The 24,252-nt window shown below is 43.9% G+C and overlaps 5 protein-coding genes across 13 annotated transcripts; 1 reads left to right on the top strand and 4 right to left on the bottom strand.

The window, feature by feature from the left end:
• Positions 1–3,194: 3,194 nt before the first annotated feature.
• LOC128260862 (uncharacterized) lies at positions 3,195–4,494 on the bottom strand. The gene is made up of 2 exons (XM_052994144.1): positions 4,346–4,494; positions 3,195–4,133 (listed from the first exon to the last, which is right to left on the bottom strand). The coding sequence occupies exon 2, from the start codon at positions 4,119–4,121 to the stop codon at positions 3,270–3,272; it is 852 nt and encodes a 283-aa protein (XP_052850104.1). The 5' UTR covers positions 4,122–4,133; positions 4,346–4,494; the 3' UTR covers positions 3,195–3,269.
• A 1,298-nt stretch (positions 4,495–5,792) lies between these two features.
• On the top strand, positions 5,793–16,935 carry LOC128260916 (chondroitin sulfate synthase 1). Of its 8 annotated transcripts, XM_052994265.1 has the most exons (8): positions 8,082–8,539; positions 8,607–8,931; positions 9,278–9,327; positions 9,795–10,693; positions 11,250–11,390; positions 11,470–11,635; positions 14,253–14,666; positions 15,080–16,935. In XM_052994265.1, the coding sequence occupies exons 4-8, from the start codon at positions 9,929–9,931 to the stop codon at positions 16,078–16,080; spliced, it is 2,487 nt and encodes an 828-aa protein (XP_052850225.1). In that variant the 5' UTR covers positions 8,082–8,539; positions 8,607–8,931; positions 9,278–9,327; positions 9,795–9,928; the 3' UTR covers positions 16,081–16,935. The 8 variants fall into 8 exon arrangements, with proteins under 8 accessions (XP_052850226.1, XP_052850222.1, XP_052850219.1 ...); XM_052994266.1 differs by lacking the exons at positions 8,082–8,539; positions 8,607–8,931 and adding an exon at positions 5,793–6,028; XM_052994262.1 differs by lacking the exons at positions 8,082–8,539; positions 8,607–8,931 and adding an exon at positions 5,793–6,567.
• On the bottom strand, positions 11,575–13,737 carry LOC128260917 (alkaline phosphatase, tissue-nonspecific isozyme). 2 transcript variants are annotated; one of them, XM_052994268.1, is made up of 3 exons: positions 12,325–13,737; positions 11,720–11,998; positions 11,575–11,672 (listed from the first exon to the last, which is right to left on the bottom strand). In XM_052994268.1, exons 1-2 carry the CDS (start codon positions 13,568–13,570, stop codon positions 11,745–11,747), a joined length of 1,500 nt encoding a protein of 499 aa, XP_052850228.1. In that variant the 5' UTR covers positions 13,571–13,737; the 3' UTR covers positions 11,575–11,672; positions 11,720–11,744. The 2 variants fall into 2 exon arrangements, with proteins under 2 accessions (XP_052850228.1, XP_052850227.1); XM_052994267.1 differs by having other exon boundaries at positions 11,666–11,998.
• Positions 16,936–16,951: 16 nt separating the features above from the next.
• Positions 16,952–19,401, bottom strand: LOC128260918 (uncharacterized). The gene is made up of 3 exons (XM_052994269.1): positions 18,565–19,401; positions 17,521–17,836; positions 16,952–17,454 (listed from the first exon to the last, which is right to left on the bottom strand). Exons 1-3 carry the CDS (start codon positions 19,395–19,397, stop codon positions 17,167–17,169), a joined length of 1,437 nt encoding a protein of 478 aa, XP_052850229.1. The 5' UTR covers positions 19,398–19,401; the 3' UTR covers positions 16,952–17,166.
• A 434-nt stretch (positions 19,402–19,835) lies between these two features.
• On the bottom strand, positions 19,836–23,989 carry LOC128260915 (TATA element modulatory factor). Its single transcript, XM_052994257.1, has 5 exons — positions 23,145–23,989; positions 21,575–23,090; positions 20,879–21,173; positions 20,585–20,812; positions 19,836–20,515 (listed from the first exon to the last, which is right to left on the bottom strand). Exons 1-5 carry the CDS (start codon positions 23,722–23,724, stop codon positions 20,297–20,299), a joined length of 2,838 nt encoding a protein of 945 aa, XP_052850217.1. The 5' UTR covers positions 23,725–23,989; the 3' UTR covers positions 19,836–20,296.
• Positions 23,990–24,252: the final 263 nt, after the last annotated feature.

The following is a 24,252-nucleotide window of genomic DNA, read 5'->3' as shown; positions in this document are numbered from 1 at the left end:
AACAACGACAAAAAAATAACAACGGCAACACAAACACGCCACTTGGACTTGACAAATTGCGAGCAACGTTTACAATTGAAACAATTTAATCAAACAACAAGCAAAGTGGCAACTGAATGGTGGGAGGGGGCACAGCGGACAACACGGTGGCTGAGTTGCACATTTCGTTGCCCCACTGTAACAGCGGCAGCAGCAAAAATAAATACATAAATAAATGGGGGAAAATAAATAATCGAGAGTACAAAATGCTGACAAATTATATGGATAGTAAAATACCGATTTCCGAACCATGGGAAACTACTTTTGCGAGGAAGGTTGAGTAAGACATGGTGTTTTTTTTTAGATTTTCTTTAAAAAAAAAGAAGTAAGAATATCTTTTAGAAGGAGAAAGACATATCAATTCTGTCGATAAATCCAAAATTATGAGAAAAACCTTGATACCTTCATTATAATTAAAACCAAAGTTTATATTTGATAAATATGTTAATAAAAACTGGATTATTAAAAATCAAAATGATTTTACTCTAACGAAAGGCAATTATTACAAATACCTATTGCATTATTAAAATAATAATGAAATGACTTCCCATCGATAAGTAAATAATTTAAAAGCAATTGTGATGACCAAGTCACCGCAAAACAGTTAATATTCTTAAGTAGATAATTAAGCCATCAAGTGGTTTGCCCGACTTAATCGGATCGAGAGACTGAAACTAGCCACATGGTAACTGGTTCGGGCGATTCAATTAATAGCTGAAAATGTTCAGGCAACTGGCGGTTAAAGTGGCTGTTTTGACCCCCTCGTAAACCGTTGTGGCCCCCTGGTTGTTCTTGTTCTCGTTATTAGCATGTAAACTTAAGATGTACAATAATTGAGAAGTTAAATCTGAAATTATATATGTATTAAAATTATGTGAGTCAAATTATAAAATCATGTTTTGGGATTATCTAATAGATATTAATACACAGAACAATTTTTTACAGTAAATTCAATAAAAATTTGCACTTTAAATGAATAAGCAGTAGCAGTTTCGTTTAAGTGTATCCATAGCGAACATTTTTGCCAGCCCCCAATGCAAGCCCTTTAATAGTTCAACATGGCATCATGACGTACGTCACTTGGATTGTCACGGTGTAAATGGAAATGGAAATGGAGATAGCGACTAGGGACATAGGGGATCTGGGGGATATATGTGGACATATATCTGAGTTGCCGATGGGCAAACACATGTCGACTGCTCCTGCCAGAAAGCGAGGACACGAGGGGCAGGAGAAAGAGAGGGGTGATGGTGAATGATTAATGTGCATTTAATTGCCGGTCGGTCGGCTGATCGCACTGATCGAACTGATCGGGGTGATCGGGGCGAGCGCGAAGAGGTCGGCGCGATAAATTCGATAAGCACTAAACTGTGGGCTGCTAAATGTTCCCATTTATTAAAGATTAAATATATAACCCGGCTACAAGCCAAGCGACAGCAGAATAGATGGATAGATAAATAAATAAATAATAAATATAGTAAACAACATCGCACCGATCGACCGCGTCGCATTTGCATATCAACTTTTCGCATTAAATTCAATTGAAAACTTTTCTCACTTTAGCATCATTTTGAAATTCAATGAGCCGCCCTCGCGCCCGCATTGCTCATTTCAGACATATCGCTAATGTATTTATTGCCATTGGATGCGAGCACAAAATTTATGATGGCATTAAGCTAATGTTAAATGCAAAAACATTTAAAGCCTAGAAATGCAAAAATTTATAGTGTTAGTTGTAATTTACACGAAGCACAACATAACCACCCCCGATTCGGCATAGCCCCCTGAATATTCGCCTGGCATTAGCATGGTTAATTGTATTCCGCTGTCAGTTTAGCTGGAACGCATTTGTTTCTCACATCCCATTTTTTATCCAGCATCAGCTAATGATAGCTAAGCGATTTCGATCTTGATGGATCGTTTTTGGGGGCGGGGGATTCTAGTTGGGGACCTTGAAAGGTCCTCCCTGCCCAGGGAGGTAAATATTTTAATTTTAGGTCACACCAGTACTCACACAACTTTATAAGCCACATTGCTTTATAAAAATGATATTATAATTAATAAGACAAATTATCGGTAATGGCTTTGCAATTTGATAAAATAGCTTTATTGCAAGAATTAACAATGTTTCAATACTCATATTTAATAAAAAATCAACAACTTACAAAATAACATTTTAAAAAATACCTTATGATTAAAAAGAAATATGAAGGTTATATATTTAATTAAAATCGAACCGCTACACATAATATATAAATATTTACTCAAATAAATATATTAATAACAATAAATAATTAAATTTAAATAACGTAAATCTGTTAGTTAGCAGAATTCTGTTGAGTCCCTGTAGCTAGAGTGGAAACATATGTTCAGCGATAACAGTGTATTAACATATATCTGCAGTTAGCCGCCTAGATGGCGCTTGAAAAACGCCCAATGGCAGGCAATGCATATTTTTGTAAATTTAAAACTATTCAGCTGCCCAACAGTATGCCATTTCATAGTAATAAATACTATATTACAATATTTTAGATTAATATTTATTATTTCAAGTCGTCAACAAGTTGTCACTTTATTTGGAAACACACCAAATTTATAACCATAGTTTCTTGTTAAAAATTTTTATAACTGCTATAATTATTACAAGATAAACTCCATGGTTCTTAATTTAAATTCAATTTTTGGGGCAAATAAATTTTAATAGCTTTTTAAACTGAATAATCGACTCTGTTTTTTTTAAATCAAACATACAGTAAGCTTCTGCAACTTCTACTGCATCCTGTTCTCGCCATTGTCGCCTTATAAAATCATTCGTACTATTTATACAATTAACTCAAAGTCGATTACAGTTTTATACAGATTATTAAAGCAATTTGAACAATTTAATTATATAATATTATCTGACTGGTTACGGTATAACTTCACTAGCAAATGTTTATTCAAGCCGACTTAATATTTACATTCGTGTCAATTGAATTCCATTAAAAACGGTAGTAATAATTAAATAAAATTAGCAATTAAATTTTATTTAAAAATGATATTGACTATTTCACAACTGAAAAGTAACCAGAATTACTTAAATCATTTAACAATCTGCTGAACAACTCAAAAAACGCAAAATTAATTTAGGAGATACTCTGAAATACTTGTTTGCTTTGATTCCGACAAGTTATTAAACATTATTATTTTTTGAATTTTTACAATTACATGTACATTTGAAAATTAACCAATTAATTAAAAAAACCCTTTACGAAGCCTATGAAACCGCGCTTGTTTTCAGTTGAATCCGAGCTCTGCACATCCGTCGAGTCCTGGGCGGTCGGATTCTGGATAGTCGAATCCTGGATCGTCGAAACCTGAATCGTCGAAACCTGAATTGTCGAAACCTGGACCGTCGAATCCTGGATCGTCGAATTCTGGATCTGACCATCGTTAGCCTGCTGCATTGGCTCCAAAGAATTGCTACTTTCAGGAAGTTCGAAGGGTTCCTCGGGAAGACTTGCAGAAGTTGATTTATTCTGAACTTCCGGCTTTTTGGCCTTTGCTTTTAACCGCTTCAACGGCTTTCTTAGCTTCTTCGGAACTTTCTTAGCGCCTTTCTCCTTGGTCATTTTTTTGGACCCCTTAACGCTTGCTCCAAGCGCATTCATAATCACGCTACGATTCTTCACGGAGGAAAATAGCTTCAGGGAATAGTTTTTGGCTTGAAAGGCTCTCTTTTGCACCGCTGTCATTTGGCCCCAACTGGCAGATGCTGCCCCCATACTATCATTGAGCTTGATGCCGTGAGTCATGGAATAGTCCTGTAGAAAGTTGGCAAATGGTTTGTTCCTTACCGACACGCCGATATTGGACATTTCGTTTATTTCGGCCATAGTTAGCCCATAATATGAATTTTCCTTTTGCTGTGAACTCGATCTTGGAATATTTTCTTCCCGATTAGCATTCTCCGAGGGAAAACGAACGTCACCCCGGACGGTAAAAGTCGACGAATCCGAAGCCAAACAGTTCTCGTACACATTTCGAGTGCCTCGACCTGGCGTTGGTCGCTTCAAAATCTTCTTTCTCAAAACAGGCGCCATTGTGTGATATTTCTGCGTATTCTAGTGTTATCTTATTGGTAACAGAAAGTGCCGAAAAGAAAATATGGTGAAATGAAGGGCATGCAAATGATTCTTGTGAAAATGTGAAAGAATATTCTTGCCGAGCTCAAACTTACTTCATATCACAGCTATTTTCTTTTCAACAAAATTTTTGAAAAAAAAAAAAAAAAAAAAAAAAAAAAAAAAAAAAATAAAATACTTGCCTTGAATTACGAAAGGTGTTCTTTCCTTCTGTATGACTGAATGACTGAATAAATCAGTGAAACTAGGCAACCATTATGGCATGGGTAACTGAGACTCAAGCCTTTGTACACTTTTCAAGGCACACTAAAATATATATTTTTTGGTCATTTCTGGGCCGCACATGGGCTGCATCAGCAGGGCCAGACATCCGCCAAATTTCGGGTCGATTTCTTCTCCTTTTTACTTTGTCGCCTGACTTTTGTTTTTTGATTATTTTCATTTTAAAGCATACATTGGCTCTTCAGGGTAAAAACACCTCATCGCTATTATCACATTTGAATAATTTAAGGACATATGTTTATAATTTATCATTCCAAATTTCGCTGACTTGATTGCACTATAAGATGGAAATACGATTTCTAATGATACCGCAAGTTTGTTTATTTATTTTCGGCTTAACGAATTTTTAGTGAGTTCCGCGAACTATAAACCGGGAGTAATGAAGCAAAAGCAAGCAATTCGGAGCCACATGTTGCCATGACCACGCACACCGCACATCGCGCACCACATGGGGAAGATAGAGATAGAGATAGAGATAGAGATAGAGATAGAGATAGAGATAGAGATAGAGATAGAGATAGAGAAAGAGATAGCGAACGGCGAACGGCAAACACACAGATACTCACACACAAAACCGGGAGGTGGCGCAAACAAACAAAAGTGTGACTCGGACTTTTCGCAAACTTATAGCTTTATTTTGGCCAGGGGCTACAAATAACTATATTACATATATTTATTTCATATAATCAATGAACAAAAATATACCAATAAGATCTAAGGCTCCATATATAAATTACTCTGCGTATAAATGCACATAAAAAAAATACGCTAATACTAATATTAAGGCTATGGTTTTTTGATCATGCTCCTAATTAGATTTATATATGTAATATATTTTATTGCCTATGTGGTATTATTTTTAACTTTTTTTGTGTCCTAATAAGAACTGTACTTCCTTTGATTTTCGTGATCATTTGCTTGATCACATCACTTTATCCTTTCTAAAAATCATCCAAAAAAAAAAAAAAAAAACTTTAAAAGACTAATTCGACGTCACCTTCCAATACTTTAATGGAATTATAATGGAATAAGTACGTTGTGGTAGGGCTTTGAGTTATTTAGTGATAAGTATTTTGTAGTTTTGTTTTGTGAACTTATTTTAATGGCCAAAATGACTTTAGTGCTTTCGATCGCAGTGATCGTTCGCAGTGATCGTTCGCTGGAGTCACGGTCACGTGCCCATCACTGGCGCAAGCAGATGGTGAAAAGTCTCTGAGAGAAACTTTAGTTTTGTTGTTATTCGAGCGTAGGCGCTCTCATTTTTAGTCCGCTCACTGTAGTCGCTCTCACGCTCTGACGCTCTCACGCTCACCGCTGCTCAATGGCTACGACTTTTCGGATCGGATCGGATCTTTAGTTCTTGGACGAAATTCAACCTTTTTCGACGTTTGTTCTTTGCACCGGGCCCAAAAAATAAAACGCTCAATTAGAAAACAAAAAAGAATCAAAATCGCAAACGAAAATGAGAATGAATATGAATATGAAAAAACGCAACAATAAAACAATAATTTGTTAAATAAATAAATTCATCGTTTTTGAGGGAAAAAGTGAAATAGCATATTATGAAATTGGTTTAATAACAGGTGGTTTTTAATTATTTTTTGTGCGTGCTTGCTAGAGTTTTATTATCTTAGCCTTTTTTTTGTTGTTGTTTTCCTAAATCGACCTTTGCGGACTTATCGTCGTAACCAGCAAAAAAAAAAAAAAAAACAACAGCAATGACAACAACAACGGGGGCTAATAATAATTAAACAGCGTGTGTTGTTGTTGTGTGCTCACTGAAAAATCGGTGTGTGCGTGCGACCGTGTATCTGTGAGCGAGTGTGTGTGTGTGCTGTCTGGGCCAGAGTGTGTGTGTCTTTCTGCGAAGACGACCCGTCCAATTGTCAACATTCAACAGTCGAGGCGCAAAACTTCAAGAGATACTCCAACTGCCCACCGCAGTCCTCCAGAAACTCCATTTAGCCCATATACTTCATATAGTATATGGTATAAAGTATTCCCCGATCATCCGATCGATGCGATTTGCATGGGCCCAACAGCCGGCCCACCCGAACACAGTAAAGACGGCGAAAAAGAGGAAAAAAAGTGCTAAATCTGCAGTCGACGGCAACTTGATCGGGTAGGAACAGGTGACTTAAGAACAGTGTGTTAAGTACTGTTAAGTATTTCAATTAAGGTCGATACCCGAGGCCTACACACAGAAATATAGCTGCCAAGCTATTGGAGAATATTTAGCTTAATTGAGGGAAATGTATCTTTTTCTTGGGGCATATGTATAAGTAGACCACAAATTAGGCAAGAAGCTAAAGAAGATTTTATTTTTAATTATTTCAGTAAAAACAATAATAAGTTAATCTCGCCAAAAGAAACATTATAAAAAGTAGATTGAGTACCTTTAAACGTGTATTTAAAGTACACTGGACTTTTAAGTGGAAGTAGCAGAAACTATAGATCCATAATATTAACACCTTCAACAATGATTATTAGATAAAGTATAATTTAGTCAGCACTCAATTTTGGCTACGAATTCTTAAGAATTTATTCAATCACAACACTCACAAGAAATTGCTAACAAACTCTGATTATTCCAATTAAAATATATACAACATTAAAATCTGGCTTGCATACGGACCGTTATCAAATTCATTCACCTCAGATTTGCTTCAAGTATATGTGTCTTCAGTTTGTTTACTAATTTTGTTACATGCTTTTTATTTTATTTAATTTGCTACTACACAAAATTAGTTCGAGTAGATTACTTTTGCCACGCGAAAGTTCTTACTATCGAAAGCAGAAATCTCAGCCATAGGCAAAATTTCGAGATTCAAACTCAGACTCAGACCTCAGATCGCAGACCGCTTAAATGCCTCAACTTGTTGTCAAGGTCCGAGAATCCGCACTGAGACTCAAACACTTGGGCATTAAAAAGTTCATTCAACGAATTCAGCGACTGCCTGGCTTCTTATACTCATACCCTTCCACCGGCAGAGCCGATTATTCAAAAAACAGAGGCTTATCTGTCTGGGCGAAAACGCTCAATAAATCAAAATAGAATTTAATGCGGAACCTTATCGGGGATGGGGAATCGAATTGATAGTGGGACATACAAAATAAAAGCCGAGTTAGGATCAATGTAGATGTTGCATAAGAGGCACGACTAAGAGACCCCTAAGGTAGCACCTGAACAGGTGAGTCAGGTAATGGAGTAGAGAGAAGGTCAGCTTGTGCGTCAAGACCACGCTAAATTACACAGAAAAAAAAGTAGACCTCACAAAATAGCCACCCACCACAACTAGATGCTTTTATTATTAATTTAATCAATTGAAACTTTTATCACTCAAAAGAAATTTTATTTATACCATTTAAATTTTTATTTAGTTTAAATTCCTCCAAGTAATTTCGAACTTTTCTTATCTAATATTTATTTAATGTAACTTATATTTTTAATTTTACTTTCCAAGCTGAAATTCTTGTTAATTTAAATTGATTGACTATTTTATTTAGCTTGCAATGTTATAATTATGTAAAAAAAAAAACTGCATTACATAAACCAAAATTATATATATATATATATACATAATAGAAATACATAGTGAGATAAGCTAATTGTTACGAAATCCGGTCAAAAACAAAAGCTAAAACGGGTCTCAAAATTATAATCATTGTGGTACCTTTTAAAATTGCCTTCATGTAGCCAAAAGTATTAATATTATTCCAGTATCAGTTGCTTTACAAATTTGTGCTTAACCAAAAACCAATAACTAGTGCTATTATCATTCTTTTGCTTTTAAATTAAAGCAAGAATACCAACGTTTTTTTTTCCTCAACCGAAAACCAATAGTTGCAAAGCTAATGGAATGCCAGCGCCTTCCGTTTATTTCTGATGTGTGCTCCAGTTTACGCTTGCCGGCCTTTGATTTGTAAACCAAATAGTTTCCCGAGCTGTTTGTTTATTTAATTAGCATTTGGTTATGTGTGGACGGTGGGGCCGACGCACTGGAGAAGTGAAATCAGCGCTAGAATCTCCAACACTTTTCGCAAGGTGTCCGTTCGAAAATTTCCGGACAACTGGACGTGGTACCCGACCAATTGTACGTAACGTACGATGTCCAATTTAAGCCCGGGACCGCCAACGCAATCGCCTTAATTTATAAATAGATTTAGATTCCCCACGGGGCAAACCGTTTATTTTCCATCTCAATCTCGGCTCAAGTGTCCGCGTCTCTCGAAGATTGCCGGCTGGGGGAATGGGAATCGTTCAACGTGCACCGGACACCGGACACAACCGCACCAGTGCGTCCACGGCTAATGGAAAACAATTCCAGGAAAGCAAAGTACAAACTCAAATAAGTGTGAAACCACTCAAAAATCAAATTTCGATTTTACTCACGCAGCAAGTGCGGCTAAACTCGAATCACGGGCAGATGGAATCCGAATTCGGGGAATTTTCGGGATTTAATTATAACTCAGCAGCAAGTATGCTGTAGGTAAAACTATTAAGTTATTGGCTGCTTATCTTTATTTTTTTTATATTTGTTTTTATAGAAGAGGAAATTAAAAATACCTTTAAAATTGTTTTGTTGTACTATAACCAAATATACAAATGTGAAACTACATGCTAACTTTTAATTAAGATTTCAGATGTGAAAACCAAATCAACATTATAATTTTATGAATTTATTATTTAATATGAAGTTGAGTTGACTTTTAACCACCACTTTTATTTACCCGCACAAATTTTACCTTCTCCTGAAATTTATTTCAATTATTTCTGTTAAACTGAAGAGCAAATACAGTGAAAAACTTATTTTTACATTCAATTTGTTTAGAATTTGTCCAGAACTTCTGATTATAATAAATACAAGATTTAACGGGCTCGGTAAGTTCGATTTCGTTTTGGTATACTTGTTAAAGCTCCTCGCTAAACTCTTAAAACCTTTTCAAGTCCATAATTTTTCTATCTGGAGTCCTGTTTCAAAGTGACATAAGTAAAACTTGGTTATTAATTTTTTGAAATAATAATATAATTTTTAAATTTTCAAAAAAACAACATTGCAGAAAAGTACCTTAAAACGAAAAAAAAATTAGCTAAATAAAAGCTTGAGGTTTAATTATTTTAATGTTTTATTACTATCAATGAGCAAAAATATAAATATCTTAGTTGTGTTAAAAACAAGAGTGATATTTTTGTTTACTTTTGAATATATGTGTATGTGTTTACAAATTGATCGAATTTTTTCCAGCGTAGAAATAGGACAGACCAGATGAGTAATACATATTTCCGGCTGACGCGGCACGTGCCATTCATTTAAGCAATGCTCCCCTTTTCTGTTTTTCCCCACGCAGAGATTTCCATGAACGGCGCCTACTGAGTACCACTGCCACCATCCCCCATCCGACCTGAACCCCACCGATTTGGCTACGATTTAGCCGGGATATCCCACTACCACTACCACTCCCACTTCCACCCACAATCCACGATGCTGCAGCACACGATGACGAAGCGCAAGACGCTGATCATCGCCTGCTTTGGGATCGCATTGGGCCTGTGCATCGGCACCGTGCTGAAGAACTATCGGGCACTGGAGATCGTGAAGCGGTGCAGCCTGCGGCCCACGAACCTCAAGTCGCCGGCGGAGATCATTGGCCTGCGGGAGGAGGACAGCATCCAGAATTCGCAGCGCAATCTGGTCTTCGTGGGCGTGATGACGGCGAAGAGCTTCCTGGAGGGCAGGGCGCGGGCGGTGTATGATACGTGGGGCAAAGAGGTGCCCGGCCGGATGGCCTTTTTCAGCTCCGAGGGCAGCTACTCGGAGGATCTGCCGGTGGTGGGCCTGAAGAACGTCGACGACCGATATCCGCCGCAGAAGAAGAGCTTCATGATGCTGTACTACATGTACGAGCACTACATCGACCGCTTCGAGTGGTTCATCCGGGCGGACGACGATGTCTACATGGAGCCGGCCAAGCTGGAGCGCTTCCTGCGCTCCATCGACAGCTCCCGGCCGCAGTTCATCGGCCAGGCGGGCAAGGGCAACAGCGAGGAGTTCGGCCTGCTGTCCCTCGAGTTCGACGAGAACTTCTGCATGGGCGGGCCAGGGGTGATCCTGAGCAGCGAGACCCTGCGCCGCGTGGCGCCCCACATTCCCACCTGCCTGAAGAACCTCTACAGCACCCACGAGGACGTCGAGGTGGGCCGGTGTGTGCAGAAGTTCGCCGGCATTCCCTGCACCTGGAACTACGAGGTGCGTTTGCCTGCTGCTTTATCTTATTTTATTTTGTTTCAAATCTTATTTAAATCTTCTGAAATTGCCATTTTTGAGATAGTATTTTATATTTATTAAAAAAAGTAGACAAGCCTATGCCCGTTATTTAAAAAAAAAAAACTTTAAATAAGAGTTCTACCGGTATTTACCCTAAGAGTTTCACAAATTGACTTAGACTCTCAAATTAAAATCATGTTCAAGGTTACATTTCATTTTATACTCACCAATTTCTTTAATACCATTTCGGAATAAGTAATAAAAAAAAGCTTTATTAGGAATCGTTAAGCTTAGTAGTACTTTTATGTGTTCATATTTGCTACGAGTTCTTCAGAATCAGCTAGTCCAAAAAACTCATCCCAATAATTGTTAAGTGTTACGTCGAGAGCTAAACAAGATCCCATATTCAAAGAATCTTATTTATTGAAGCTATAAAAGTCAATCTTAGATACTAGCGGAATCTTCAAATTCAATTGTTGTTTCATATCAGAAAAAAACCATTATCCATGTAAAATTGTAATTTTAATTAAACTCACAGATGCAGTACATCCTGCGGCACAACTCAAGCGGCCGAAATGCATACACGGGAAAACTGAAACGGAAGGAGATCCACAATGCCATCACCCTGCATCCCATTAAACAGGCGCCACTCATGTACCGATTGCACTCCTACGTACAGGTGGGTCCTACTTTACTATATATATGTCATGAGAAAATCGATTAGGAATGTAATTATTAATGTTTTTTTTTTTAAATAGGGTCTGAAGGCCGAGGAGATGCGCCAGGAGTCGCTGCTCCTGCATCGGGACATCAAGCGGATGGCCAAGTATCTGGAGGTTCCGGACGAGAGCACCTACATGCTGCCCAGCGTATCACCGGAAAGCGATTCGGGCAAAAGGCACTTCCAGGACCACAACATATTGGGTGAGTCCAGGTGTTTATAGCAACCAAATCTTAAGGACTATTAAATCGTTATATATTTGAAAACAACTGAGAACAAAAATTTACATATGTCTGTGGAACTGGGAAGGTTTTAGGTGACCTTAAGCTGGTCACCAACACCATCCGCATCCGTATCCGCATCCGTATCAGCATCCGTATCCTGGTCGTGGTTGCAGAGGGTGATACCACTGCCCAGACAGGCGGCATAGCCCATCAGATGGGGCAACAGATTCTGCTCCATGACGCCACCGAACAGATGCGCCTGCGGTCCCATCGCAAAAACGGCCACATCCTCGCCAGAATGCACACCCTTGCGTCCGTGAATATAACTGGGAGTGTAGGAGGCTGTCAAGGGAAACAAAACGGGTATCAGATATACATAATGCCATAACAAGAGTACCAACATATGTAGTTCACTTTAAAACTAGTGAATTAAAAGCTTTTATAAAGCATAAGTCTCATTTTAGGTAGGAGTTTTTACAGGAACATATGCTAGATTTTTTGGCGGGTTGATATACTGTTTAAAAACCATAATTCACATATTTTCGGTAGGAATTTTAATTATATATAAAATAATGTGGGAAATATGTAATTTAAAATGGGTCCTAATCATATATAGATTTAAAAGCGTTATATTAACTATGATATATATATAACTATATATAACTCACTTGGACTCAGCGTCCTGGCGGGACTCTCCCTTCGGCCCTCCTTGTCCAGACTCTGCCACTTGCCGATGGCGTAGTTCAGGGTGCTGTAGGGCACTCCGTTCACATCGCGCTGCTGCTCGTCCATTCCCAGGATGGGGGTGCCCCTTCTCGCATAGCCGGCCATGCTGAGGGTGTGCGCATGATCGGCGGTGACCACCAGCAGGGTTTCCCGGGCATCGGTCATCTTGGCCACCGCCTCCACTGCCGCATCCAGCTCCAGCATCTCGTCCAGGGCGTAGCCCGCCCTCGTTTCGTGGTGTCCATGATCGATCCGGCCGCCCTCGATGAACAGAAAGTAGCCACCGTTTCCCGCCTCCCGTGACTTATGCTCCAGCCTCTCAATGGCCACCGCTGCCATTTCGCAGAGGCGCGGCTGCTCCCTACTGGCGGCCAGGTGATAGGCCATGTGGTTGTCACTGAAGAGGCCCAGCAGGTCGCCAGTTCCACTGCTGCAGTTCCTCAACTCGGCCAGGGATCTGGAGAAGCAGCCATTTGGGTGGGATTGGCGCCACTGGGAGAGCAGATCCTTGCCATCGCTTCGCTCATCGGCGAATTTACCCAGACCACCGCCCAGGATGACGTTCATGGTGCGACCTGGTTGCTCCTCCACCAGCTGGCGGGCGATCTCCAGCTCCTCGCCACGCCTCCGAACATGGGCGTAGGCGCCGGCGGGACTGGCATCGGTCAGCCGGGTGGTGGTCACCACACCGGTGGCCTTGCCCCCACGCTGGGCCCACTGGAGGATGGAGTCCACCTGCTCGCCACCGGCACTCTGGCCCACTGTTCCGCTGCGCGTCTTCACGCCACCCAAATACGCGGTGGCCGTGCAGGCCGAGTCCGGCGTCTGCTCATCCAGGCAGTAGGTCTTGCTCAGTCCGGCGAAGGGAAAGCGCTCCACGGCCAGTTGGGCCTCCTCGCCGCGTCCGCCGCTCCGCTGGCCCTTCAGGATGCGAGCGGCCGTCATGGTGGCAATGGACAGGCCGTCGCCCAGGAACATCACCACATTCCTGGCCCGCCGGCCATCGGTGATGGAGTCCCTGCTCCTGGCCAGACGTTCGCGCAACTGATCCTGCGCCTGATGCAGCCAGAAGGAGGACCACTGCTCCTCCTCCACGGACTCTGTTTGTACGGGGATGCACGAGGTTGGGATCAGGAGCAGGATCAGCAGGATCGGCAGGATCGGCACTCGCTTGGCTTGGGACAACATCTCGGCTGCGATTCTATGCCCTGTGTAACAGCCAATCCCATGTGACTGTCAACGCCGTCAGACTTTCGTTTTTTAAGGGCCAACTCAGTCGGGGAATTTACCCAAAGTCAAGTGAATCCAACTGAATATCAGTAACCACCCGGGGCGGTTTGCCATTAGCATTGGCCCAAATTCAAGGGAGCCCATGGATAGGGTTTTACGCCGATTTGGCATCATCCAAATTGCTTAGATAAGGAGTGAAAGTTAATGAATTCAGAAGATCAGTTTCAGGATTTCCTTTTTTTTTACCTATAAGACATGAATAAATAGAACTGTGTTAATCATAGAAAATATTTAACAATTTTTTAATGTAAATAATAATAATAATGTAATGCAAGAAGATATGTCTAACCAATCAAAAGTTATTTAATAAAAAGTGAGTGCAACTTTTTTACAAATTTAATTTATTTAATTTAAGTGAAATTCCATTTTGGACTTAAATTAGTTACAATTAGACTATTAAATGGGAATACGTATATGGACATTTATATGTTATTATAACTATTTATTTATATTTTTAAAAATGTAAAATGTTTAGCTAGGTCAGCCATTGCTAATCTGATAAAGTTTATAATTTATAATCTAAGATTTCCTCCTATCTGATTCTATTATGAACTATGTATTTCCTCCTTCTCATTAATAGGAATCAGTCCGGAATTGAATAAGTTCGTGCCCGGCAGCACCGACGACCTGCTGGACTGGTCCTTCATCGCCCGCAGCCTGTACTCGGCCAGCTCGGCCAATCCCAAGCAGAAGATCGACTCGGCGATGCGGGAGGGCCTGGAGGACGTGATCACCGAGGTGATGGAGAACATCAACAACTACTCCCGCCAGCGGGGTCGGGTTATCGAGTTCCGGGAGCTGCTCTACGGATACCATCGGCTGGACGCGCTGCATGGCCAGGACCTCATCCTCGACCTGCTGCTCATCTACAAGAAGTATCGCGGCAAGAAGATGACGGTCCCGGTGCGAAGGCATCTCTACGTCCAGCGCTCCTTCACTGGCATCTTTGTCAAGGAGTTCGACGAGGACTTCTACAACGTCACCCTGCAGCAAAGTGAGTACTGGATATCAGAATATTATGACATCAGGGGTAAACAGATATAAAAAAAAATGTTTATAAAAATAACAAGATATTTAACGATATCAATATATATACATATATATGTATATAATGTGGGTAACACCTAAGCGTATTATATTGCAGACTAACAGACAGTTAAACCTCAAATTTTTAGTACATACATACTTATTTAACATTATGAACATACAACTTTTTTGCAGTATATTTATAAAATTTAGGAACATCCAAAAAGGTATTAAAAATATTTTTTAAACATTGCAAAGCAGATAAATAGATAATTGTCGCACAATCTTTGATATCCGTTTTTATTGGCGGTAGGGTTCTTTCAATGAGGTGCTAAATCATTAAGGCTAACATCTCCTCACCTTTCCCTTCGCCGTCGGCAGGTCTCTTGGGCAGCCTCTTCCAGAACGGAATGGCCCGGCTGAGCAGCCACTTCACGATGCCCAGCGGACTGCTGTCGCCGACGCAGGACAAGATCGTGTTCGTGCTGCCGATCGCCGGGCGACTGGGCACCTTCGAGCGCTTCCTGCGCACCTACGAGCGCGTTTGTGTGCGCGGCGAGCAGCACTGCGACCTGCTGGTGGTGATCTTCGGCCCGCCCGAGGAGCTGGGCGACCACCTGCAGCTGCTCCACGATCTGCACGGCAGGCATGTGTACCAGCAGGTGAACTGGATCCAGAGGAGCAGCGCATTCTCGCGCGGCGTGGCTTTGGACGTGGCGGCCAGGTCCTCGTACATCCGGCAGGAGGACATCATTCTGTTCATCGACGTGGACATGGTCTTCGAGGTGGCGACGCTGCAGCGGGTGCGGATGCACACGCAGCGCGGCAAGCAGGTGTACCTGCCGATCGTCTTCAGCCAGTACGATCCGCAGAGGCGGAGTGGTGGCTCTGGCGAGGATGAGGCCCCCCGGATCGACGACGAGAGCGGCTACTTCCGGCAGTTCGGCTTCGGCATATGCGCCATCTACAAGTCGGACATCCTGGACGAGGACATCAACGGCTTCGACAAGGACATCACCGGCTGGGGCCTGGAGGATGTCAAGTTCCTGGAGAAGATCGTGCGGGTGGGCACGCGGCAGCGCGGCTTCCTGGCCAACACCGCCGAGGTGGCCATGGACTACAACGAGGCCGCCGAGCAGTGGCGCCGCCTGAGCGTCTTCCGCGCCCCCGATCCCACGCTCGTCCACATCTACCACGAGATCAGTTGCGACGTGCAGCTGGACGCCCCTCAGTACAACATGTGCCTGGGCACCAAGGCCAACTCACTGGGCAGCACGCGCCTCATGGAGCAGCTTTTCCTCAGCAGTCCGGAGAACGTCCAGTTTGCGGCGGACTTCAATCGCCAGAAGCAACAGCAGCAGCAACAGCAGCAGGCCAGGTGATCATCCAAATGCAGTGATCCTTCATACCCGATCCCCACCAGCGATTCTGCCACATAGTATTATGCTTAATGTTTCCTAAACTAGTGCGTGAGTGTGAGCCAAGCGACCGATATGCCAAATCAATTCGTTCGTTAGTCCTTTAAGCTAAGTTAGACATCTAATGATCCATACATCCATAGATGAACAGTGATGGGATTGGTATGGGTAAACTAGTAGTAGTAGTATTTTTATTATTAATATATCTTTGTAACTTGTAGCGTTAGGAAGAACATTGAAATAAATTAAATTTAATTAAATTAAATTACAAAATTAAATAAGTCAATGTCAAAAAAAAAACAATTGAAAAATGTCGATACTATTTTAAATATTTGAGTTTATAATAATAATTATATGCATAGGGGTCAATTCAAAATTGATAAGAGTAAATTGAGATCAAGTTGACCCAAATAAATAAATACAATTTGTTCCTATGTAGACTTGCCACAAAAATAAAAACATAGAGAAGTGAATCAATAAATATCATTAATTAGTATTTAAAATATTAATAGACCTTAGAGAATACTTTTTTTTTAATATATTATATAATTTAAGTCAAGTAAAGGTAGTAATGGTGGCAGGAGCAGATCAAGAGTACATTTTTAAAATCTTGAAATTCTTTCCTAATATATTACCATCTATTCCACCAACACTTTTCCCATCACTGTAGATAGCCATGTATTTCACTAGCCAAAAACGTGTTGACAAAAAATATGCATTCACAACAAGTTAACTTAATACTTGATTTTCCACTCAAATAAACACTTAATTGTATTAGGGATATGTTTATTTAAAAATAAAACCAAACGTCTTTCATTTGATTTGTTTAACTCATTAGAATATAAGTATGGGAAAGGTGGAGACCTGCATCCAACATAGTATTTGATTATGGAAATCTTATTATCTATATCAAATATATATTAAATATATCACATGGTTTCAGTTATTCATCACCAAGTTGTGTTTAGACAGTATTCATGTTATCGTCAAGTTAAAAGCTTCTCTTTGGCTTCCCTTGCAAGTTGTACAAGATGCTCGTTTAGTGGAGATCTATACATAGTCCACCGGTTCGATGCCGAGCAGCGACAAGGCCACATTCAACACCTGACGCACGGCCATGATGAGGTAGATCCGGGCATACAGAGTGGGCATCAGTTGATCGCGCTTCTGGACAAGCACCTTCTTGTGGCGATAGTAGCGGCTAAAGGCGCTGGCCAGATTGCCGATAAAGTGCACCAACAGATGGACTCCGCACTGTCCCTGCTGCACTTGATCCATCAGGGATTCAAGTAGCTCTGGGAAAGTCAATAGGTAGCCGTAAATCAGCTGCCAGTCCATCTGGAAGAAGGGATGGGAACATACATTTACATACAAATTGAAAGAAACGAAATAACATCCACTTACATCATCCGCCAGAACGCTGAGATCGATCTCCCCCAGCGGGGGCAGTGGCTCGTAGACGCCAGCGTTCACCTGAGCAGCAAATGTGCGCAGCAGGGTCTCCAGACGTGCCGAGTTGTACAGGATGTACGAGGCCCCCTTGGAGCTGCCCACTCCGTTGCGCACCACACAGGCGGCGGAGGCGTGGCGCACCTCGAACAGATCCACGGTCACGGCAGCCGCCCCCAGACGCTTCATCAGCGTGTTCAGGTTGCACATGCCGGGCGGACGGTATCCACTGCGGTGCAAGGCCATCAGACGCATGTGCGTGGAACGCAGCCTGTATGAACAGAAAAAGAGCAAAGTTACATTTCATTTAAGCAAGATACTTAAAAAGAATACGAGAAAATAAAAGAAGTAATAAGTTTTTAAAATAAATTAAATTATGTGCCAGTACTTTGGTACTAGCGAAAAAAAAACTTTTCAACTACATCAAATTAGTTTATTAATGAAAGAAATTTAAAGAATTAAAGAATGAATTTATAGACCATAAAGATTCTTTCTTTAGTTCTTTGAATTCAATTTATAAACCTCATACATTAAAGATCTTATCATGGCATTACTAAAATTGATACTTAAAACAATGATTGTTTCTTTTGTGTATAATAGTTTATAAACATCATGATCTTAGGAATGTAATTTAAAGTTCAATAAAATGAAATATTATATTTAATGCTAAATTACTAAAAATCAATATGCCAAAATTACAATTAAATGTTATAAGTAAACTAAACATAAAGCTCCAATAAAATTATACTAAAATCAATGATTAATTTTCTTTTTTGTAACAAATTATCTCACATTTTAGCAATGGCAAATAAGAGCCCAAAAAAGGGAAATTTGCTTAATACATAGATTAATAAAAAATCAAAATGCTAAAATTACGGATACTACTTATTATAATAATTATGTTATTACGGAATTTACAAAAAATACAAAGAATTATATAAAACCAGCAGCTTTACGTATTTAAAGGCGAGTATTCTAATCAACGCTGAATATACTCACTCCAAATAGTCGTCCACCATCAAAGCGGTGGCTGTCTTCTTCACGGGCTCCACCACAGGACCACTCACGAGGCAGACATGGTCCTTGGGCTGCACCTGGCAGCATTTCTGGGCCTCAACGTTCACGCAGAGGGTGTCCTCCTTCCGATCCTCGGCCTCGACCAGGCGCCAGGGCGAGTAGTCGACCAGCCGGAACACGATCTTGTAGAGCTCCTGCTGGCGATAGTGGCGCAGCTCCTGGGAGCCATCGGTGGCTCCGGCACCGGTCTGCCAGCGCAGGCACATGGTGGGCGAGTGCTCCGTCTTCTGGGAACGCCCGTAGTCGGCGCCATGCCCGAGCACGGTCTTCAGCACATGGGCGATGACCGGACTGCGCTGGAAGTGCAGTCCATATCGGTCCTTGTGCAGCATCGTGATCCTGCAAAGCGGAAAGCGCCACTCCTTGGACTGGCGGATCAGCTCCTCGCGCTGCTCCTCGCCGGGCATCAGGACAACCGTATCCAGGCGCAGCTGGAGTCCCTGCCGTTTGGCAAAGCTCTGCCAGTAGCGCGCGGTGGCCGCTAGGCTGAGGTCCCCGTTCGCGGCCAGATCCTCGTCGTGGCTCCGGATGATGTCGCCGCATTTGCGCAAGCGCACCGGAGCCAAAGCCGACTCCTTCTCCGCCTCATCCACAGACTGGGTGAAAAAAGCAAGGAGCTGCTGGCTGAACTGCGACAGCGGATTGCAATCCATTATTAACTTAAGTTTTTTAGTAAAAGTTCCTTTATTTTTTAGCTTTTTCTGCTTCGAAGTGACAAGCACGTTCAATAGAGGTGGACAAGCATCGATTGGCATAGAGAAACATCGATTAGAGATGGTTATGCCAATATCGATGCTATCTGTGTTTCCAAGACATCGATGTTATCGAATAAACTGCCCGCCAAGCCAAAAGCAAATTCAAAACAAAACAAAAATGCCATGCAGCGTTAAATTTGTTATTACATTTCCTTCAAAATACCATCCACAGTCGAACGGTGACTGTTACTCCTATAAATTGCAACAAATTGTTCATTTTATGATCTTTATTAATAAAATATTTTAATCAAAAGTTATAGATCCCTAACCCCTCACAATTTCCAAATTGATGAACTGTTCAGCAAATCTTCAAATTAGGTGTCATGCAAGAGTGGATTTTTTGTGAGTTCCAAACAGACATCGCCTGCGATGCAAACTTTGTTATAAGCTCACAGCACAAAAAAGGCTATTGAAGAAATATTTAAGAATGCGTTGCGATTACTCTGTATTAAATGATATTTGATTTATTTGCAAGAGGCTGTTGGAGCTGCTTTTTCACAACCGCCTGGCAAACTGCTCGGAACAGAAACAGTTTTGTACATAGTCATAGACGATAACTTGTTGTATATATAAGTATAAATTAAATTATCACAATCGATCAATTCATAATATAACTAGAAAGTGTCAACGTACGCAAATCATACAAATATATAGTCGCATGTACATGGTGTGTGTGTGTGTTGTGGTGGCTGTTTGGAGGATGGGTAAGTGGAAGTGGAAGTGGATCCGGATCCGGATCGCTTGGCTAATCGATAAGTATATAAAGCATAGTACATTGCAACTGGGAATGGGACACGGAAGCGGAAGCGGACACGGAGACGGAGACGGGAACGTTATGGTGGCCAAGTTCGCCGCAGGCATGGCAATTCGGGCAGGGAGACGATCCTGCGCTCCGGCAATCATGTCTGTTTCGGTGGCCGTTGGAGGTTGGGCGGCGGGGCGGCCAGCAGCTCGTCAATCTGCAGCTTGTAGGCCGCCTTCAGCTCGGTCAGATCCAGCTCCAGCTCCTCGGTGCGCTCCACCTTCTCGCCGTACATCTGGAGCAGGGCATCGTAGCGATGCTGCAGGTCCTCGTATCCCTTCTCCATCACCTCGTACACCTGCAGTTTCTCCTTCATCTACGATGATCGATACATAACTTATTAGTAAGTAATACATTTGACAAAAGGCGTTGGAATTCTATGTACCGTTTCCAGTTCGATGGTCAGATTGGATATCTCGCCGTCGAGCACGCCCCTTTCCGCCTGCAGGCGCGATAGCTCCCACTGCAGGTGGGTCAGCTCACCATCGCGTTGCTTCAGCAGCGCCTGCAGGTGCTCGAAGGTGCTGGTGTTGGCCGCCAGGAAGCTGAGCTGCACACCCTGGACGATGCCCGATGGATGGCGGCCCGAGTTGGAAGCGCAGTCGAGGTCGTCCTGCATGGACAAGTGAATTAGTCGGTTGAGAGGCAGGGCCTTGCTTCATTTAGTATTAGGTATTACCGCCTGCCAGTCGATGATGCCGCCCAGGGCCTCCTCGTTGGACCCACTATCATCCGCCAGGCTGAGTGGCGGCGAGGATCGCAGCGGTGCCTGCGATTTGGGCAGCTGCATTGGCATTTGCATCTGCATCTGCATCTGCATTGGCTGCAGCTCGCTGCTGGCCTTCACCGCCTCCACGGTCAGTAGGCTGGGCTGCTCCTTCTCCGCCTGCTGCTGCTGCTGCTGGCACTGCTGCTCCAGGCTGGCAACCTGTTCCAGCTGCTGCCCAAGCTCCTCCTGCAGCGAGCTGAGTTGCCTGCCAGGAATGGCAACAAAAAAAATATGGTTTATGAATGAGAACAAAAAAGGAAACTGTCTTCGGCAAGCCGAAGATATATATATTTAAAGAAACAATGAAGTTATCATTTTATTTCCCTTTTTTCCCAACTGTTCCTATGGGAGCTTTATGATATAGTTGGCCGATTTGGCCCGTATCGACTTATATACATCCCGCAATAGAAAGACAACTTTTAGGAAAGTTTTATGCAGATTGCTTTAAAACTGAGAGACTAGTTTGTATAGAATCGGACAGACGGAACCCTAGCTAATCAGGAATATATACACTTTATAGTGTCGGAATTGTCGCGCTGATTGCGTTGCAAGCTTTTAAATGATATTATAATGCCCTCTGCAAAGGTATACTAATCAAGAACGCACCTCTTGTAATCCGCCTCCTTGTGGGCCGCATCCAGGTCCCGCTGGCGCAGGGCCATCTTGGCCGCCTCCGCCTCCATCAGCGCACTGGACAGCTTCTCCTCCAGCAGAGAGCAGCGGGTGCGCAGCAGCTCCTGCTTCTCGCAGTGCACGGACTCCAGCTGCTGCAGCGAGCGCAGCTGCAGCTGCGAGTCGTCCAGCTTCTGGAGCAACTGCTGCTCCTCGCGATTCCAGCCCGCGGACCGCTGGTCCAGGGTGCGCTGCAGCGACTCGATCTGGCGGATCAGGGGCGTGGTGGTGGCGCCCAGCTCCTGCGTGGAGCTCTCCGCCCGCAGCTCGGCGGCCTCCAGGCGACGCAGCAGCTGGCGGTTCTCCTCGCGCATCTGCTGCTCCCTCCTGGCCAGGCTGTGCTCGGCCAGGCGCAGTTTCTCGCGCAGATCGGACACCTGCTGCACGTACTCCTGCTGCTCGGCACGCAGGCTGTCCTGCTCGTTGCGCGTGCGCTTCTGCAGATCCCCCTTGAGGCCATCGAAGCTGGCCTGCAGGGCCGCCAGTCGGGATTGCAGATCCTCGATGCGGCCACGACCCTCCAGGTTCTCCTCGTCCACACGCTTCTTCTCCGCCGTCATCCGGCACACGGCCTCGATCTGCGTGCGCTCCATCTCCTCCTTGGCGGCCAGGGACTTCTTCAGGCGCTCCGACTCGCTGGACAGCAGCGATATCTGCTCGCCGTTCTTCTTGAGCAGCGTGTCCGAGGTGCGCTCCTTGGCACGCAGCTTCTTGATGATCGTCGACTGCTGCAGGATCTCCTTGGACAGCTTCTCGCCCTCGGACTGCAGGCCGGCGATCATCTCGTTGCACTCGGCCAGCTCGTCCTTGGGTATCTTGTTCTGCAGCTCGTCGCGCAGGCTCTTCATCTGGATGCGCAGCGCGTCGCGTTCGCGTATGCTGGCCTGAAACTTCTTCTCCAGCGCCGACAGACGCTGCACTGCATCCGCCGCGTCCGGACTGTTGGCGCTGTTGGCCGCCGCCTCGACGCGCGCGCGCAGCTCCTGATTGCGCTCGAGCAGCTCGGCATTCTGGCGCTCCGACTGCAGCAGGCGCTGCTCGCGCGCCTCAATCACCTGGTTCAGCTCGCTGATGCGCTGCACCAGCTTGTCCAGCTCCGACTGCGAGTCCTCCGACAGCAGCGAGATCTCCGAGGGCTCGCGATGGTGGCCCTTGGGCTTGGGCCCGCCCGCCTTGCCAGCCGCCAGCTCCTTGAACTTCTGGGGACTGGTGCGCGTGGTGGTGCTGTTGGTGCTGGAGTCGCCGTTCGGATTCGAGATGATCTCGATGTCCGACGAGGTGGACGAGTAGCTCTGGTCCACCACCTCCGCCTTGGCGGGGGCGGGCGACTTGCCCGACTTGTGGCTCATCTGCAGCTGGATGTCCTCGAAGCTCTGCGTGGAGTCGGAGTCGGCATTCCCAGTTGCCTGGATGTCGCTCAGCACCAGGGCCTTCATGGTTTTGGTGGAGTCTGCAGGGGATTAGATGGTGAGAAAGTGGTTTGATTGCTTGTGCAAGTACCCACCGTTCAGGTGATCTTCCATGTGCCGCTCCAGCTGCGTGCCCCCGTCCTCGTCGTCGTCGTCGTCATCCTCGCCATCGCCCTCGGCGTTGTCGGATGTGTCGTTGCTGGCGATGATCACTATGCTGTCGGGCAGCGAGGGCTCCGTGTCCGGGGACATCTCCATTTCGCTGGCCGTGGTGGCCGTGATCAGCTCCAGCGAGGATTCGGACAGGCGCTTGGCCACCGACGCGCCCTCCTCGCCGCTGGCCGAGATCGGGGACGTCGGCGAGGACAGCAGGTCCACCGAATCCGAGGTGGCCGACTGCCGCTTGCCGTAGGCTGCCACGCTGCCCGGAACGGAAGTGGGCGTGGGCGGAATGGTGACCATCTCGTTGGCATGCGGATTGTCGAAGAAAGTGGGCGTTTCCGATGCGGGCGTGGCCGCAGTTCCTTGTGCCTCCGGGGATGAGGTGTGCCCAGGTCCGCCACTTTCGCCCGAAGCTCCGGCGGCCGGCGAGTCCTTCTCCGACGCCTTGCTGTCGTCGTCCTGGATGTCCAGCGCCTCAATCAGCACCGTCTTGGCTTTTTCGAACCAGCTCATGGTGGGTGCGGATGTGGATGTGGATGTGGTTGTGGAGTCCCAATGCCCACTGTATCAATACTGTTGACGTCGCTGCAGGCGGCTGGCGATAACCAAGGCCTAATCCCACTCCTGCTGCTGCTGCAATCGCCTGCTCCTTGGGGGGCACATGCAAATCCCTGCTTGTGGCGCTGTCTGTGGAATTCCAATTGGGATCTCCTTGATTTACGAACACATAATTAAAACAAAAATCCTGTTTCTAATTTATCGATTAATTTCTCGATAGATCAGCTGGAGATGAAACAGAGTGGCCGTTTACGGATTAATACAGTACTCGCTCGATATAATGAACAAATTAATTTTATGTATCCGACATCTAGCCAAATTTTAAGTAAAAACTATTATATTATTATTATTCTTATACAAATTATTTTGTGATCGATTCAGTAATACTCAAAAAATAATAATTCAATTGTGAATTTTTCATATGACTTGATAATTTGAATTCCTTTTATTCGGCACTTTTATGATTGCAATTCATTTATTACA

This window comes from Drosophila gunungcola, assembly GCF_025200985.1.
Source record: "Drosophila gunungcola strain Sukarami chromosome X unlocalized genomic scaffold, Dgunungcola_SK_2 000043F, whole genome shotgun sequence".
NCBI classification, from domain to species: domain Eukaryota; kingdom Metazoa; phylum Arthropoda; class Insecta; order Diptera; family Drosophilidae; genus Drosophila; species Drosophila gunungcola.
The sequence above is the reverse complement of the archived record's forward strand: the minus strand, read 5'-3'. Positions and strand labels throughout refer to the sequence as shown.